At 40.6% G+C, this 20,325-nt stretch overlaps 1 protein-coding gene across 1 annotated transcript in view; it reads left to right on the top strand.

Annotated features, from left to right (window-relative positions):
• SHROOM3 (shroom family member 3) overlaps positions 1-20,325 on the top strand; it is a 554,962-nt gene that overhangs the window by 118,000 nt on the left and 416,637 nt on the right. The window contains exon 2 of the mRNA XM_073599747.1: positions 5,557-5,711. Within this exon, the coding sequence (XP_073455848.1) occupies positions 5,557-5,711 (155 nt within the window). The remainder of the gene's footprint in view (positions 1-5,556; positions 5,712-20,325) is intronic.

Below are 20,325 nucleotides of genomic sequence, written 5' to 3'. Positions count from 1 at the left end.
AGCCTGGAAGGTCGTAACCACGGACGCCAGTCTTTTCGGTTGGGGAGCAGTCCTAGAGGAAGCGTCTGTTCAGGGAATATGGTCACAGACAGAAAGGACCCTGCCCATCAATCTATTGGAGATTCGGGCAGCTCGACTGACTCTGCGGTTCTGGACATCCAGATTGCGGGGTCTTCCTGTCCAGTCCGAAAACTCCACGGTGGTGGTATATATCAACCATGAGGGAGGTACCAGGAGTCGGGCGGCCCAAAGAGAAGTAGATCATATATTGACTTGGGCAGAAAAATATGTGCCGTTTCTGTCGGCAGTGTTTATTCCGGGGGTCGACAATTGGCAGGCGGATTTCCTAAGTCGCCAGAAATTGTTACCAGGGGAATGGTCCCTGCATCCCGAGGTTTTTCTACAGATCTGCCAATACTGGGGGACCCCAGATGTGGATCTGCTGGCATCCAGGTTCAATGCCAAGCTGGACAGGTTTGTACCCAGGGCCAAGGATCCGCTGGCTGTCGGAATAGACGCATTAGTAGTTACTTGGGATCAGTATTCTCTGATATATGCCTTCCCTCCGATCCAAATTCTGCCACACTTACTACGCAGAATACAGGAGGAACGAAAACCGGTGATCTTAGTGGCTCCAGCATGGCCCCGGAGGTCCTGGTACTCGGAGATTGTGAAGTTGGCAGTAGGGGACCCATTGGTCCTTCCTTGCCGTCCAGACCTGTTGTCTCAAGGGCCCATATTCCATCCTTCTTTATGGTTGCTGAATTTGATGGCCTGGCTATTGAGACCAGACTATTGAAAGATCATGGTATTATGGGTTCAGTCTTGTCTACTTTGATAAACGCTAGAAAGTCAGTTTCTGGAGCTATCTATTATAGAGTCTGGAAGTCATACATTTCTTGGTGTGAGGAAAGAAAATGGAACCCTCGTAGGTATACGATTGGAAGAGTTCTCGCCTTTCTTCAAGCAGGAGTAGACTTAAAGCTCGCTTTAGGGACAATTAAAGGACAGATTTCGGCCTTATTGTTTTTTTTCCAAAGACCAATTGCATCCCATTCTTTGGTGCAAACCTTTGTCAAGGGAGTAACACACCTGAGGCCGCTGCTTAAACCAACTTTATGTCCCTGGGACCTAAATTTGGTACTGTCAGCTTTACAGAGTCAACTGTTTGAACCTATTAGGCATATTCCTTTTGTCCTATTGACCAGAAAATTAATTTTTTGGTGGCTATAACATCGGCTAGAAGTGTGTCAGAATTGGCCACCCTTTCTTGCAAAGAACCTTTTTTTTATGATTCTTCATCAGGACAGAGTGGTCATGCGCCCTCGTCCGGATTTTCTACCGAAGGTGGTTTCCAAATTTCATTTGAATCAGGATATCATTTTACCTTCCTTTTTTCCAAACGCTAGGACTAGGGAGAAAGGTCACTTCACTCACTGGATGTGGTGAGGACGATAAAAGTTTACTTGGAAATGTCAGCTTCCTTTCGGAAGACTGACTGTTTTTTTGTCTTGCCTGAGGGTCCTAAAAAGGGACAGCCGGCAACAAGTTCAACTATATCCAGGTGGATTCGTCAGACTATTATCCAGGCGTATGGATTAAAGCACAGGGTTCCACCCCAGGATTTAAAAGCACACTCCACTAGAGGGATTAGTGCATCATGGGCAGTACGCCAACAGGTGTCTATGGCTCAGGTTTGCAAAGCGGCCGCTTGGTCTTCAGTTCATACATTCACCAGGTTTTACCAGTTGGATGTGAGATCTCAAAAAGAGGCTGTTTTGGGCCACAGCGTGTTGCAGGCAGCTTTATAGTCTCAGGCCCGTTGGGCTTAGGGATAATGTGTCCCCCCCCCCCTCAGGTGCATTGCTTTAGGACATCCCACATTATCATTATTATGATGCTCTGTGTCCTGTGATGTACGATAAAGAAAAACAGATTTTTAAAACAGCTTACCTGTAAAATCCTTTTCTTGGAGTACATCACGGGACACAGAGGTCCCTCCCCTCTTTCTGGGATCGTCATTGCTTGCTACAAAACTGAGGTACTTCCGGTATAGGAGGAGTTATATGGGAGGAACCATCTAACTATTGGTTGCCAGTGTCCAATCACCTAAAGGTAAGCGTATAACCCACATAGTCATTATTATGGCGCTCTGTGTCTCATGATGTACTCCAAGAAAAGGATTTTACAGGTAAGCTGTTTTAAAAATCAGTTTTTTCCTAGGGATATATCCATGACTGAAAATTGGAAGACGCCATGGAGCCTCTTATTGAATTCACCTCTCCCTGAGTTAATTGTCCACAGAATCACCAGTGGCAGAGTCAAATCTGGTATTCTATCTCAGGCATCACTTCTCCTCCTTTCAAATATTCTATTCCCTGTGAGGATCCATGTTTGTTGAACTAAATGGACTTGTGCCTTTTTTCTGCCAGACTAACTATGTAACTACAGTATGTAACTATGTGCCAAGGACTGTGCACCAGGACCACACTGGACAAGCAGGCTTCTTCTGCCCCTAGGCTTTTTCACCAAGCACATGCAAAGGTCCCCTGACTCAAATGCCTAGCTAAAACAGCTGCACATCACACACCCTTCCCAGGCCAAAGCCTAGCAGAAAAAGAAACTCACAAGGTTAGCTCCCAATATTTACGGGGGAACCTAAATATTCAAACCCAGTATTATTGTGGCCTCCAATTCAAGTGACACCTACTGACAGCAGGGAGAACATCAACACTGAACAAAATAGATGACCAGATGAGTACAGAATACACATTTGCTTGGACTGTCTATCAGTTAACAAGACTAAATTTAGACAGTCATCTGTGCTTAGGGCAGGGTAGCTACAGAAGTAAGTATGTATTGGATTGTCAGAAATAATTATTGTGTTTCTCTATTATAATTCTGATATTATAAAATGAAAGAGTATGCTGTGAACTTACAACTCCAAATATATGGCTGCAAGGTGGAACTGCTGCGCCGAATCAGGTACCTAGTACATAATCTGACACTTCCGGGTTGGGTGGTGGCGCATGCGCGCTGCCGGCGGCCAACTCCCGCTGTGTATAGACTATACACAGCGGGAACTGATCTTCGGGTACCATGGACTCGATGTCCTCCGGCACCTGACGATCATTGAGCATAGAGGTAGAACAGCTGTGTGCCTATGTAAACAAGGTAGATTGCCATTCTGACAGCAAGGAAGACATGGAGTCTGTGTTCCTGCAAAGCAGGGACATGGATCCATATCTTCCCCTAGTTAAAGCACCTCCCACAATAGCCTAAAACACAGACTAGGAACACAGTTAACCTTTTGATTGCCCCAATGTTTAACCCCATCCCAGTACAGTGACAGTGCATATTTCTAGCCCTGATCACTGTATTAATGTCACTGGTCCTCAAAAAGTGTCAGTTAATGTTAGTTAGTGTTAGTCAGTTAGAAAAAAAATGGCTTGGTCAGGTAGTAGGGTAAATCTTTTGGAGGTCAAGTGGTTAATGCCTTAGATCAGAAGAAAAGCCTAAGTTTAACTTTTCTTAACGTCAAATCCCCACCCTTCCTATCTAAATTGCCTAACCTGTATAAAAAGATGTGTGTACTTACTTATTTTTAATCCACTTAGGTTTGGTTATGTGGTCCTGAAGCTTTGGTCAAGAATGCTTGACAATAGCTGGGAATTCTGTGAGCCGCGACTTCACTGATAGGCTCCCATGGTCCAGCTATTGTCAGCGCTCTCTCCTCTCCCCTACAGCAGCAGCTCACTGACGCAGGTTAGCTGGAGCTGTTGGAGCATGTGGCCGGAGCTTATTAAAAATAGGAAATGCAGCGGTACCACCTTGAGGGCTGCTGATTGACTCTATACCCCACTAGCTACCCCGACTCTGCAGATCCTCTCTTAGCTCTGACACCTTGGGTTCCATGCTGTAATGGGATGTTATCAATGAGAAAATCACACAATGTCACTGAACCACTCAGAAAATTTACTAGAGTGAATAATAAACACAAATGAACAATATGAAGGAACACAAACAATATATGACAGTTGATAACAACAAACCTAGATATAAAACTGTGAACTTAATGATCACCGTAGGAAGTGTATGCAGACAGGTGTACAATGGGACAAGTGTTCAATATGCTCCATAACCTATATTAAACGCCTTCCCACTGAGGCCTCAATATACACACCAAATTGCAATATAATGTTGCTTACATTCAATAATACAATGCAATATTTAACCTAAACTCAAGGGCTCCCCCTAGGTTGTAATTCAATGTTCAAACTACAAAATAGAACTGTGATGCTTTACAAAAGATGATAAAAGTTCCTTGACTCCAGATATCTTCAGCTAGCCTGTAGTTTAAACGGCAGTATTTGCAATCCAACAGGGCAAAAGAGAGAAAGCAAACTGTAGAATAAATGGTACATTGATAACTGTTTAACTGAAGAAATATGACACTTGTAACTTCTTCCTTATGTGAGAGTGTAATACAGTACTGACTTTACAGCACAGGGAATAACAAACCCCAGAGTTCAGCTGTATGTGGCCTGTGAATAAGTAGAATCACTTCTGTGGAACTACAAGTCTCACCAGCAGTCTGTAAATAACTCACTCAGCAAATAGTGCACTTCACTGAAATGGGCAGGTGCCTTCTCACCACAATAGACTCAGAGGCTGTGGGGCTCCATCCGAACTCCCCTCCTGATGTCTCAGTCTGATGAAAAGATGGCGTCACCGCACTGTACCGCTCCTCCGGATGGCTGAGATGCAAGAAACTTCCAGATGTCCTGGCACTGCACACAGATCCGCTTGCTAAGCTGGCAGGGCTGTACTCTGAAGTCCCTCAGAGGCTGACAGTCCTGCTCTGCACTGTATAGGCCACAGTCTCCTGGTCACACACAGACCTCCTGCTGGCAGTTATTGAATGGTGTCCAGAGAGGCTGAAAGATGGCCGCGCTGTTCCTTTTATTACTGCTCCCAGCATGCAGTGCTGCGCACTTTGCATTGTCTATATTGTAGTTCAGGGCTGATCCAGCTAATAGAGTCACTTCCTCCTCCAAACTACATCTCCCACAATGCTTTGCAGCGCCGCTTCTCAGGAATTAAAAGAAAGTCCTAACAGCATTAAAAGAACACTAGAGGGAGCCAAACTAATTTGCAAACCATAACAACTGTAATGCCTTATATTAGCAAACCCTTGGCTACAGTAAGTATACAGATCTTTTTTATGCAGGTTAGGCAGGAAAGATAGGAGGGGGGAGAGAACATTAAGAATAGTTAGAATTAGGCTTTTCTTCCACTTTATCTTTATTATTACTGTTCGACCGAGTAGTACCAATTGCTGAACCTGTGTTTGAAGAAAGTTTCAATGATGCCAACATCTGAAGCCATCTGAGGCCTCCCCACATGCAGAAAAAATGTGATTAGGCCCCAATTTGCATATCTTGCGATCAATCTGTTTCCACATGGCTGACATAAAAATTATATCTTTTGCCCTGGTTACTTACCAGCTATAATGTCTATATGTTAAATTCCCTAATACTTATTTTACATCTACAGATTGAGGAAGGAGGGAAAGTTGATGCACTGGAATGCCAACTTCAAGTAGGAGATGAATTGGTCAGGATCAATGATGTGGAACTAAGCAGTTCAAGAAGTGAAGCCATCTCACTTGTAAAAGGTTCCTACAAGAATCTTCAGCTGGTTGTACGAAGGTAAGACATTTAGTGTGTTTTAAATTATTTATCCTCAAAGTAAACCATTTATTGTAATTTTTACAGATATTAATGTAGCATCAACGTTAGGTGCAGTGCATTTACTTATAGAACATTGAGATCAGTCCCTGCCCACAAGGAGCTACTAGAACCAATTTACCTACCAGCACAGGGAGAACATGCAAGCTTAATGTAGGTAGTGTCCTGGTTGGGAGGAGCCCTAATGCTGCAAGGCAGGGGTGTTAGCCACTAAGCTAAAAATGTTGGGTATCCTCATTAACCTAGAACATATCAATCAGGTCAGGTATTTTGTGCAAAGAATTTTGAAAGGCATGTTAAACTATGAATATTATTATTATCTTTATGATTATTATTATTATTTTGAATATTAATCTTACTATTCCATTGTGTTAGACATGATAGTTCATGTTTCATGGATCATTTAGGTCCCTAGCCCTATGTCAGAGAATCAACTGAAAAAATGTGTTTATCTTGGGTGAAAGTTGTGTGCACTTTGGATGAAACCATATATGATGATAAATAGATCCCTTTGTTTTTGGGTTTCTTCTTAAAGTCTACCAAAAAGTACTTAGGTATAGGTGGAGCCTGGTGGTCTGGGTCAGTCTCTGGTTTATTATATGTCCTGGAACAGTGGCGGAAGTATAGGGTTCGTTGAGGCCGCCATGGCGACCGGGTCCCATGTTGCAGGGGGCCCTTGAGGGCCCCCTATATACCTCGATAGGAGGAGCAACAATGGCGGCTGAGACCGATCCTCAGCCAAACTGTAATCAGCACTGCAGGCAGCTCATCACACTGATTTGACCTAAAGTGAAAGCACAGTGTGTCCTGTGCTCTTTGTCTCCCCCTACAGTGCAGTATCCGGCAGGAAGAGATAAGGTAAAGCACTGCCGTTTTTTAAAAGGCTATCTGTATGTATGTGTGTGTGTGTGCATGTATGTGAGTGTTTATGTGCATGTATGTGTGTGCATGCATGTATGTATGTGTGTGTGTGTGTGTGCGTGTGCATGTATGTGTATGTGTGTGTAGATGTATGTATGTAGGTGTGTGCGCATGTGTTTATATGTGTGTGCATATGTGCATTTATATATATGTTTGTGTTTATAGATGTGTGTGTATTTATGTGTGTGTGTGTGTGTGTGTGTGTGTGTATATATATATATATAGTATATGTGTGTGTATTATGTGTGTGTGTTTATATATGTGTATGTGTGTGTGCATGTATGTATGCACATTTTATGTATGGGTGTTTAATCCTGACCCCCTATATGTGTACAATCAGAACTGATTTTTTTTCTTGCTTGTTCATAGTACCAGCAAAAAATCCTGTTCCTTTGAAAAGTGATCTATGCTCAGATCGCTTTTCAGAGGCATTTGACAGCCGGTAAAGAGGCAATATGTTGTCTCCTTACCGCCTGTTTTAACCCCTTAAATGCATCATTACTATGCTGCAACTGCATGCAATGCACACAGTTGCAGGGTGGTTGCAGTGCAGCCCCATTTACCTAGGGGTATACTTCAAGGGTGCCCTGACTGCAAAAAGATTGAGAAACACTGACATAGAGGAACCCATCTCTCCATTTTCCTCCTGCAGCCGCTGAATGCCTGCGGGAGGGAGAGGAGAAGAAGCAGGGGGAAAATGGAGAAATTGGTTCCAGCCACCCACTTGCGACTGGGCCCTGTTGTTCTGCCACCGGGCCTGGAGGAAAGGGCCCTGTTAGGGGTTCAGGGGGGCCCTTCATGGTTTCTTGCATTGGGGCCCTGAAGGTTCTAGTTACGCCACTGTCCTGGAAACTCCAACAATGAAATCTTCCAGCTGTAATTTACAACTTATTCCTGGGTATTTTCACCAATGTAAGTTTTCACTCTTCCTCTTGCATTTTCCATAATGTAAAATACTTTTTAAAACATGCAATAGGGAGAGTGGGACCCCATATTAATGGCTGCAACAGGTGTGTAGGTCCAAAACGTCAACAGAAGATATATTACCAAGAAATATTAAAAAAAAAATTAAAAATCTTCTGCATCTACCAAAAACCTTAATCTAAGATTTTGATGAAGTTGTGCTTGAAATTATAAGTTCAGTTTTTGATACTGCAATGAAGGCTCAAAAGCTGTTTTTTTATAGGATTTTTTTATATTTGTCTATGTGGTTTTTTGTAAAATCCATGTATTATTGTTCTAATTTACCTCTATCATTATATGGAGAGTAAATAGCCTATGATATTATGCAGTCAATGGACTCTATACATGTACTGCACTTTCAACTGGTGCTTCACGGTTCAGTGCTTTGTGTTTATTGAACATTTGATATATCCTTCTGACATGACTAGAGATTTAACAATTTTACAGGTGCACAATTGAGCAACTTGGTTCAAGAATGTAGCTTGCTAGCATATCAGCTTTCACCATTTCTTTCTAAGTTTAAAAGCTGTAGCATTTTTTTAAATCTTGCTGGGTTTTTTATTTTTTGCTAAATAAACAGAAAAAGATACATTTTTTTTGTTTCTGTTATAACATTTGTTAAAGAAATAATTTTTCTTCAAAATTTTAGGCCAAAATGTATACTGCTATATTCCTTTGGTGAAAATAACCCAAACCAGTGTATATTATTATTATTTATTATTTAGTCTGTAGGAAAGTTAGAGAGTCCATAAACTATGGTATATACAGTACACCCCTCACATTTTTGTTATAATTTTATTAATCTTTTCATGTGACAACACTGAAGAAATTACACTTTGCTACAATGTAAAGTAATGAGTGTACAGCTTGTATAACAGTGTACATTTACTGTCCCCTCAAAATAACTCAACACACAGCCATTAATGTCTAAACCACTGGCAACAAAAGTGAGTACACCCCTCAGTGAAAATGTCCAAATTGGGCCCAATTAGCCATTTTCCCTCCCCAGAGTCATGTGACTCATTAGTGTCACAAGGTCTCAGGTGTGAATGGGGAGCAGGTGTGTTAAATTTGGTGTTATCGCTCTCACTCTCTCATACTGGTCACTGGAAGTTCTACATGACACTTCATGGCAAAGAACTCTCTGAAGATCTGAAAAAAAGAATTGTTTGTCTACATGAAGATTGCCAAGACCCTGAAACTGAGCTGCAGCACTGTGGCCAAGACCATACAGTGGTTTAACAGGACAGGTTCCACTCAGAACAGACCTTGCCATGGTCAACCAAAGAAGTTGAGTGCACATACTCAGCGTCATATCCAGAGGTTGTCGTTTGGAAATAGACTTATGAGTGCTGCCAGCATTGCTGCAGAGGTTGAAGGGGTGGGGGGTCAGCCTGTCAGTGCTCAGACCATACGCCTCACAGAAACAGACATTCGCCCGTGGGACTTTAAATGAAGTGTCCATGATGATCACAGGGTAAACAAGATATATGAGTGTAAAGGTAACACAATTTATTTGTATGGTAAAATATCATCCAATACAAGACATGATAAATAACAAATTCATAAGAACAGCAACATAGCATGATAGTCCTCTGAACATAGCCATAATGATATAACATCGCAAAGTATTAATGGTACAGATATACATGATACATCTCTAACCCAGCGCGTTTCGCGAGCTCTACTCGCTTCTTCAGGGATTGATGTGTATATCTGGTATCTGTAACAACAGGTGTGTATTGGAGTATGAGTTATGATTGGACAAAAGCATGAGGCCAGAACTAATAATCCCATACTTACTAATCAGACGATTGGCTTCAGAGTCTGATCCCAAGCAAGGGTCAGCGGGGAACATCTCCCCCGGGAGCTGAAGGGACGGAGACCCTTATTTTGAATACTTAGCACTTTAAATTGCATATGGTTTACATTGTGCTTTGTTGAAGTATATTTTTCTATTTTTTTGGAGCTCATCATTCTGAACATTTTGCACTTTACAGTAGTCACTCGGCACTTATATATTTGTCTATCACCACTTAGAGTGCAGCACCATTTATTGACTTTATAATATAATTTTATTTGGCTAGTGTTTGATCAATCCGGTGTTTGCTGCAACTAAGGACCCAATTATTTCAGGTAAGGTAGCGCAGGAATATTCATTATATTATTATTATTATACAGGATTTATATAGCGCCGTCAGTTTACGCAGCGCTTTACAACATTAAGGCAGACAGTACAATTACAATACAATTCAATTACAATACAATTATATCTATGGTGAGTTTTCTGAAGCTGTAATTTTTGTCACAATTTTTTGGAAAATTAAGAAATGAAAAAATATATATTTTTTTTAACATTTTTGTCACCAGTGCAGTACAGCGTTATCATATAACTGGTGTGGCAGTGATCAGGGACACTGACTGGTCACAATAGGCCGGGCTGGAAGTGGTTAAACAATATCAATTTAAAGCTTTACTCCAACTGAAATAGTTTTTTTTTTGTTTTTGTTTAGAAAGAGTTGGGGAGAGCTAATATATGTGTAATGGTCTTTTTTTTCTGGCTACAACCCCGCTAGAGAGATTTTCCTCAATTCTGGTTCCTATGAAAGTCATACAAGAATTGTGTGGAGCAGTTGCCACAGAAACAGGAGGGCACAGGCAGAATTAGAAATGTTGACAGAGAACATGGCAGGTAATAAGGGAAACTCTCCTAATATTGATCAAATAGTAATACAAATCTGACAGAGGCTCTAACGCTTTTTACTCTATCCGAAATTAGAAAAAAATGTTTTAGCTAGAGTTGGGCTTTAAATAATAAGTCATATATCATTGTATTGATAGAAACAAGTATGAAATACACATGCATGTGTATATGTAAAAAATGTTGCTTAGTAAGGTAAAGTCTTCATGATCTCTCCTGGGTCTACATGTCTGCTTGTACTAATATAATTTAGGATATGTAGGTAAAACTTTTTTATTTTTTTTTTTACATTTCCGATATAGCAGGGAAGGGTTAAAACCCTTGCTATTTCTTTTTTTTGTTTTTTTTTGCTGTCTGTGTATCATTGGTGGCATTACCCTTCACTTCCTGCCCCAGCAATGCAACAGGATGTAGGAGGAAAATCTCCCAATGTAAGGGGAATTCCTCTCTGAGACAGTTGTTCATGTATCAGATGTCCCCATTGGAAGATGTCGGATTTCTTGCCCCTTTCTTTCTCAATGACAGTGGTCATCAGTGCAAATAGAGTGGTGTATCTCCCCAATGGGGACAGAGGGACACATATAGCACTAAAAACTTGATAAAGGGTCTAACTCACCTGACTACCATTCACAACATAGGGAAAGAGCTAATCTCAGAAAAGTAACATATCCAACTTCTCATTAAATTTAGGAAGGGGAAATTATATATAGCAGACATTTAAAATTATATTAAAAGTACAAATATATATATCTATATATATATCTATATATGAAATATATATAGATGTATATATATATATATATAGATCTATATATATATATGTATATATATATATATGTGTGTATATATATATATATATATTTAAAGTAACAAACATGTTATACTTACCTGCTCTGTTTAATGGTTTTGCATAGAGCAGCCCCAATCCTCCTCTTCTCGGGTCAGTTGCCAGTGCTCCTGGCTCCTGCTCATCTCTGAGTGCCCCCATAGCAAGCCTCTTGCTATGGGGGCACTCATGCATGCTCGCTCCCGAGCCTCGCTCTGTGTTTCCATTAAGAAAACAGGCTCGGCCCTGCCCCTGCTCCCTCCTCACTGGTTGTGATTGCTCCCGCTGTTGTCTGTCAGCCAATGAGGAGGCAGAGACCCGGGAGAGCAGCTGCTCTTGTGCACATCGCTGGATCATGATTGGGCTCAGGTATGTATTGGGGGGGCTGCGGGGAGAACTGCATGCTAAAGGCTTTTTTACCTTCATGCATAGGATGCATGAAGGTAAAAAGCCTTTAGCCCGTTCAACCACTTTAAGGTATCCACATCACAGCATGTAGATTTACATACTTATCTATACCTATCTATCTATTTGTCTATCTCTTGCTATGGGGGCACTCATGCACGCTCGCTCCCGAGTCTCGCTCTGTGTTTCCATTAAGAAACAGAACGGGCTCAGCCCTGCCCCTGCTCCCTTCTCACTGGTTGTGATTGCTCCCGCTATTGTCTCTCAGCAAATGAGGAGGCAGAGACCCGGGAGACCAGCTGCTCTTGTGCACATCGCTGGATCGTGATTGGGCTCAGGTATGTATTGGGGGGGCTGCGGGGGGAACTGCATGCTAAAGGCTTTTTTACCTTCATGCATAGAATGCATGAAGGTAAAAAGCCTTCAGCCTGATCAACCACTTTAAGGTATCCACATCACAGCATGTAGATTTACATACCTATCTATCTTGTTACATACCTATCTATTATCTACCAGTATATTATTTTAAGTTTTTAAGTGATAATATTAATATATATATATATATATATATAATATATATATATATATATATATATATATATATATATATATATATATAATATATATATATATATATATATATATATATATATATATATATATATATATTGTAATGTGGGTACCTGGTTCACTTTATAGAATTCCCCTTTCCTACATCATATGACTACAACTGTTGAAATCCGATTGGTTGTTCTTCATTATTGCAGCTTGCTGTTTTTTTTTTTTAATTCTTCCTGAGTATTGCATTTATTCATACTGTATATACCTGGGTTTTACATTTTTGCCAAGCAATACTGTCTCTAAGCCAGAGGCCGTGCAAAGTAAACAAAGGGGTTTCTGATAGAAGCAATCTCTTTATTTCACACCTTGTTTGTTTGATTTTTTTTAATTGCTGAAAAGATCTTTAAACAAGGTTGTGTATTTAATAACTGGTTTGCTCAGTTAAAATTGGCCTGCATGTTTACCAGACATCACACTTCCTGGACATGTATGCCATCAGAAAAAGTGAGACTTTGTCAAGCTATTTTCCATCCTCAGCTGCTGAATGTTTATTGTAAGATCAAGAAAAAAAGGCTCCCTTGCTGCTTTGTTTTGAGACAATCACCCAACATTCCTTTAGCATTACCTGGGGCAAGACAAGCAACACTGCCCAGTTCTGTCTGGTTTCTCTTGGATATCTTATGCTCACAGGCAGGAAAAAGGAAAGTTGTGGGTATGCACAATGGGACTATCGACCATCACAAAGGGACTAAAATAGTTTTCCAACTGATACACTTCATGCACCCAGTTGTCATAGTTCAGGTTAGCTTAAGACTGGATTATTTTCAATGATCAATAAATGCCATTCCACATGGCTCAACATCAAATAGTCAATGACAATAATAGTCATAAGTAGCTTACAGATAACATACTGCATAATGGATATTCAATAGCATGTATTAGAATGGTAGAATGTTTTATATTTTATTTTTTATATACTATAGGTACTTATGTAGCGTTGTCAATTTACAAAGCTCTTTACACATATTTATTATACATTCACATCAGTCCCTGCCCTCAAGGAGCTTACAATCTAAGATCCCTAAGGGCTAGTTTACACTTGCTTCAAAACATGGCTTTGAACATGCTTTGTTAAAGCTCTCTGAATGCCAGTCAAAGCCCCTGTCACTAAATAAAATAGTTAGCTTAAAGTCCTGTTTACACCTTACTTTTGCTTGGTACTTCGATAAGGCTTCGTGGGGCTTCGATGAGGCTTTGGTGTAGCTTCGATGGGGCTTTGGTGGGTCTTCAGTGAGGTTTCAGTGGGGCTTCAAGCGAGCTTTGCCATAGACTTCTATGGACGCTTTGAAGACGCTTTGAAGCACCACTGAAGCTACATATATTTTATATATAATTTTTGAAGCCAAGCCGGAGCAAAGCAAAGCAAAAACAGGTGTAAACAGGACTGTAAGCTAACCATTTTATTTAGTGACAGAGGCTTTGACTAGCGTTCAGGGGGCTTTAACAAAGCCTGTCTGAAGCCTTGTTTTGAAGCAAGTGTAAACTAGCTGTTAATGTGTGTTGAAGCCGAAGTAAGTGTAAATGAGCCCTAACTCACATTTATACATACACATACTAGGGCTAATTTAGACAGGAACCAATTAACCTACCAGCATATCTTTGGGGTGTTGAAGGGAAGTTGAGTAACTCAAAGGAGGCACGCAGGCACAGGGAGACATGCAAACTCTGTGCAGGTAGTACCATGGTTGGAATTTGAACTAATGACTGATGGTTCCATCCTAATTCAAATGTTACAATGAGCTAAGTGTAGTGTCAAATATTTCTGCCAACATCCTATGTCCAGAATAGTCCTCAAGGGTAACCTGGAAAAGTATGTTATTTTGCTGTACCTGGCATAAAGATTTCATAAATCTAGACATAAAATGCAGAAAGAAGGCTGTATTGTGTCAATTTTACCCATATCCCAGAATCAGCCACAGGATTCTTGCAGATGTCCACAATGGTCCCAAAGGATAGTGTCCTTAGTTGAGGGGACCAGCCATCCATTTCTACAAATGCAAATTTTCAGCCATATCTCACTGATCCTAGAGAATAATCTGCGTTACAAAGAAATGCACTATTGAGCCGTTCGAAGATATTTTCTGATAAAAACAGCCAATATATACAGAAATACAGTTGTAATGGTTAGGGACGAATATGAATGGATATGCATGAACATTTTAAGCAAAAAGGACAGGGTGGACAAATTTTAAAAGGTATTGTTGCAAATGACTAAGACCTCTCAAGATAATGTGATAACTCAGTATATAGCCAAATAATTAAAAGTAGAAAAACCTGTTGTGGCTACTTTATTTGCTCTTCCAAAGCTCCATAAAAATTTTAAAGACCCTCCCAGATTACCTGTTATGTACAGTAATGGGTCCTTTTACAGGAAGATGTTGAATCCTTACCATCAAAGGTTTGTGATTAAAGATTTTCAAGACATCACCTTACCGGATAAGATTAATTTAGTGTCTTTGGGTGTGGAGGCCCTGTATTTGTCCATTCCATGCAATCTAAGTATTTTAGCTGAATAGAAGTTTTTTTTATTAGAGAAATAGGATATATCTCAGTGTGAGATTAATTTATTTTGGTTACAGATGTTGAGATTTATTTTAAAAGATGTGTTTCATTTTCCATGCTCCCATTTCCTCCAGGTGCAGTGATGGGGACTACTTGTATCCCTTCCTATACTAACCTGTACCTGGGGAGTTTGGTGCTCCAACCTTTTAGAGCAGAGAACAAGTTTATGTATCTGTGTCACATTGCGTGGTACAGGTACATAGATGACATAATTTAATAAACAGAAAATTGTAAACAGAGCTCAGGACTAAACAATATAAAAAATATTAACAAAAATCACTGTTGTCTCATTTATTAGTGGTGTGCTTCAACACATATCAATAAAGTCCATGCAATAAGTCCTCTTGAAAAAAACATATAATTCCACCAAGTTCTGTTATTTCACTATGCACATGCTTAAAAAAAACACTTCAGTGTTTTTACCATGCAGAAACCAATACATGTGACAATAACCATGCCCCTATTATAGGTAGGGCCTCACCAGATATTGTTGACCCTGTATATCTAGTGGGTCGGGCTGTGCTTTTTTATGAGAATGGCATTGATTCCCACCGCTCATCTGATCTCCACCATAGAGCCTCTCCAACCTTCTCCTCAGCTCATACAGTATGAACGAATAAAGAAAGCTGCAAAAAGAAATTAATTGCACACCAAACTATTTATTAAATTTATATTCCCCCATACAAATTTCCTCAGATGCATGCACTCACATTTATAAGTGTCATTACCGGCACTTGGTATATCCAGTGAAATATGTGTGGTGCTTGGAAGCACCGCTGTCCTGGAACCAGCATGTGCTCCAGATACAGGATGTGACATCACCATAACCTCGCTTCCTGAAGACGATCTGAGGAGTGAAATGCATTGAGGTGGAGAATGCGAATGTCTATGTCACGTCTTGTGTCTGGAGCACACACTGGTTTCAGGAGCAGAACAGTGGCACTTCCAAGTACCACACACATTTTGCTGGACATACCAAGTGACTCATTGCATGGACTTTATGGATACATGTTGAAGCACGTCACTAATAATTGAGACACCAGTAGTTTTTAGTTAATATTTTGTATTGTTTATTCCTGAGCGCTGTTTACAATTTTTGGTTTATTTATTGGTAAATGTGGACAAAATTAACACATATTGAACAGCAGGTTTTGGAAAATAGTTAAAGGGAGACTCCACTTTCATGGGGAAAAAAATAGCAAGTAAAGAAAAAATAATATAACATATACAATTGTCATATTGTAATTGAATGTTATTAAAAAATACCTTTCCTTTTCAATCGGCAGCTGCTGTAATTTTCTGAAAATGCAATGCAATATGGCTACCTGGAGGTATTCTGTACACAGAATGTGTACAGAAGCCCCTCAGAAATATCATTTCCTGCTTGTGTGATTGGCTCATTGATTTTCCCAGAAGTCTGTACTAAGATACAAGTCAGATATAAGGCATCCCCTGCAACAAAAATGACATATTTTTTGGTGAGACACTCCCAATGGGAAATCACATCTAAAGGGATACAGGCCCAGCAGCTTTCCTCATTAGAGCCCTGCGGGTGCTGCAGCTGATTGATAATTATTAAACCACCCCCATTAGACTCACTTTCCCACATGGACACAAACACACTGGGATTTCTTCAGAATAACAAAAGGCAGGAATCTGCAACAAATTTTGTTAAAATTCTTACAATGTACATAGATCCCCCAGGGGGGATGTTTTTTTCTCAACAAAAGTGGGGTTACTTTTTATTTATTTTATTATTTTAGTTGATTTGTATACACAATTCTGTGGCACTGATATCACACATTTATGCATAAATGACATCCACTTTTTTATGGACAGATACACAGTATCTACAGCAGAAATTTGTTAAAAATTTAACAATGTATATTATTTAAAGGAGAAGTAGGGCCAATGCTCTTTTGGCCTTACTTCTCCTGTGGGTCACAGGAGAGCACTTAGTTCTGCAGGTTAAAGTCTGCTCTTGACTGAGGTCACTCAGCCTATCGAGACTTTGGAGGGATCCCCACATTAATGTCAGGATCCACCCAGAAGCCTGAGCCAGCCACTTCCACCCCCTCCACAGCCCATTGCTCCAGTGTGCACTGAAGGGGCAGAGCAGAGAGCCGGTGACTGACATTAATCACTCTCTGCTCACCGAAGACCAAGAACTGAGCGATCAGTGGTCTTTGATCGCTCAGTTTTTGGCCTTAGGGGTGGTGGGGGACAGATGCAGCATTGGAGCGATGCTATATCCACCTAGGTAAGAATGATTGTTTGTCATTTTAGAAATCCCACACTTCTCTTTTAAGAGTCACTTTGTTGTCCCATCATTCCAAAATTAACTTTTTAGACAATATTATTCAAAAGGATAAAAATTTATTTTTAGAAAACCTACAGCCGGTAACACTATACTATAAGCCGAAATTGCACATTGGGATTGTGTTATTTGAAATATCCCAGTAGGACGTAGGACAGTATTTTTAAAAAAAAATTGTACCAAAGATAATGACTTTCAAAAGGGGGTGTGTGAGAACAGACAGATCCAGTGACGTAGTTAAAAACGTATATCTTACAAAAGCATACAAACAGGCCTTATTCTCCCACTTTAATATGCAAACTCCTAAACAAAACAACCTGATAACACAACTAAATCTATTACTGTTTATGCCAACATGTCTAATTAAGGGAAAATTTGTAAAAGCTTTGTCTATAAAAGGATAATTTAAAGTCTAAGGTGGTCTCCTTTGTACAACATTTAACTTTTGCCCGGAACCATCACTGAGGGATAAAATTATATGAAGCCATTACAGATAAAGATGTGCAGTTTGTTGGAAAACAAAGGGAACCTATAAATGCGGCACGTACCCTCTGTTCCCCTATATCAATACTGGCCATATGATACTGTAACTTTACAGAAAGGCCAAGCTATTATTGCAGTACATTTTGTAATTTCGAAAAAGTAGTACAATTAATAAACTGCAAATGTCATTTTTATGTGGGAAAAACTAAACATCTCTTAAAAATTTGGGTCTCTGATCACATTTTGGATACGACTTTCCAACCGTAAAAAAACAACCTAATCTTACTTTTTGTGTTTTGGAGAGAGTCCAGCAAATGTTTGTGGTGGTAATTTTGATTAAAAAAAAATCCCTGAATTTATCATTTGAGGGTCAATAAGGCACCTGGTCTTAATTACGCTATAAATTATATTTGCTTTTGATATGACCCCCCCTCTCCACAAAACCCTTCTTGCCCCCTTCTTATTTTTCTCATTTTTATTACTCTTTATTATTTAAGACCAGAAATTATTGTCATGAAAAATAGGTAGAAAAAGTTTATATATTGTTTCTTTATATATAAAATACAGTATCTCACAAAAGTGAGTACACCCCACATTTTTGTAAATATTTTATTATATCTTTTCATGTGACAACACTGAAGAAATTACACTTTGTTACAGCTTGTATAACAGTGTAAATTTGCTGTCCCCTCAAAAAAACAACACACAGCCATTAATGTCTAAACCACTGGTAACAAAAGTGAGTATACCCCTAAGTGAAAATGTCCAAATTGGGCCCAAAGTGTCAATATTTTGTGTGGCCACCATTATTTTTCAGCAGTGTCTTAACCCTCTTGGGCATGGAGTTCACCAGAGCTTCACAGGTTGCCACTGGAGTCCTCTTCCACTCCTCAATGACGACTTCTCGGAGCTGGTGGATGTTAGAATTCTTTCACTCTTCCACCTTCTGTTTGAGGATGTCCCACAGATGCTCAATAGGGTTTGGGTCTGGAGACATGCTTGGCCAGTCCATCACCTTTAGACCCCTTACCCTCAGCTTCTTTAGCAAGGCAGTGGTCATCTTGGAGGTGTGTTTGGGGTCGTTATCATGTTGGAATACTGCCCTGTTGGCCAGTCTTTGAAGGGAGGGGATCATGCTCTGCTTTAGTATGTCACAGTACATGTTGGCATTCATGGTTCCCTCACTGAACTGTAGCTCCCCAGTGCCAGCAGCACTCATGAAGCCCCAGACCATGACACTCTCACCACCATGCTTGACTGTAGGCAAGACACACTTGTCTTTGTATTCCTCACCTGGTTGCCGCCACACATGTTTGACACCATCTGAACCAAATAAGTTTATCTTGGTCTCATCAGACCACAGGACATGGTTCCAGTAATCCATGTCCTTAGTCTGCTTGTCTTCAGCAAACTGATTGCGAGCTTGCTTGTGCATCAGAAGAAGAGGCTTCCTTCTGGGACAACAGCCATGCAGACTAATTTAATGCAGTGTGCGGCATATGGTCTGACCACTGACAGGCTGACCCCCCATCTCTTCAACCTCTGCAGCAATGCTGGCGGTAGGGATGGGCCAAACACCCCCCGTTCGGTTCGCACCAGAACATGCGAACAGGCAAAAAATGTGTTCGAACACTGTTAAAGTCTATGGGACACAAACATGAAAAATCAAAAGGGCTAATTTTAAAGGCTTGTATGCATGGTATTGTCTTAAAAAGTGTTTGGGGACCTGGGTCCTGCCCCAGGGGACATGTATCAATGCAAAAAAAGTTTTAAAAACGGACATTTTTTCAGGGACAGTGATTTTAATAATGTGTAAAGTGAAACTATAAAAGTATAATATTCCTTTAAATTTCGTACCTGGGGGATATCTATAGTATGCCTGTAAAGTGGCGCATGTTTCCCGTGTTTAGAACAGTCTGACAGAAAAATGACATTTCTAAAGGAAAAAAAGTCTATCAAAACTACTCGCGGCTATAATGAATTGTTGGTCCAGCAATACACATAAAAGTTCATTGATAAAAACAGCATGGAATTCCCCCACAGTGGAACCATGAACCAAAATTAAAAAAAAAAATGCGTGGGGGTCCCCCTAAATTCCATACCGGGCCCTTCAGGTCTGGTATGGATATTAAGGGGAACCTCGTGCCAAAATTTAAAAAAATGGCGTGGGGGTCCCCCTCAAAATCCATACCAGACCCTTCAGGTCTGGTATGGATTTTAAGGGGAACCCCCGCGGCAAAATTTAAAAAACAATAGTGTGGGGTCCCCGAAAAAATCCATACCAGACCCTTATACGAGCAGGCAACCTGGCAGGCCGCAGGAAAAGGGGGGGACGAGAGAGTGCCCCCCCTTCCTGGACCGTACCAGGCCACATGTCCTCAACATTGGGAGGGTGCTTTGGGGTAGCCCCCCCAAAGCACCTTCTCCCCATGTTGATGGGGAGAAGGGCCTCATCCCCACAACCCTTGCCCAGTGGTTGTGGGGGTCTGCGGGTGGGGGGCTTATGGGAATCTGGAAGCCCCCTTTAACAAGGGGACCCCCAGATCCCGCTCCCCCCCCGTTTGAAATGGTAACAGTACATTGTACCCATACCATTTCACAAAAAAGTGTGAAAATGGTAAAAAAAAACCAACACACACCGTGGGAGAAGTCCTTTATTAAATAATAACAAAATAAAACTGTCCCATGTAGTCCATTCACCTCCCCCGACGGACCGAAAAAAAAATAAAGAAGATCTGCCTCCATGGGAGGCACACGCCATCCTCGCAGGTGACAG

Source organism: Aquarana catesbeiana, linkage group LG01 (assembly GCF_042186555.1).
Source record: "Aquarana catesbeiana isolate 2022-GZ linkage group LG01, ASM4218655v1, whole genome shotgun sequence".
Classification (NCBI taxonomy): domain Eukaryota; kingdom Metazoa; phylum Chordata; class Amphibia; order Anura; family Ranidae; genus Aquarana; species Aquarana catesbeiana.
This window is presented reverse-complemented; position numbering and strand designations above follow the sequence as displayed.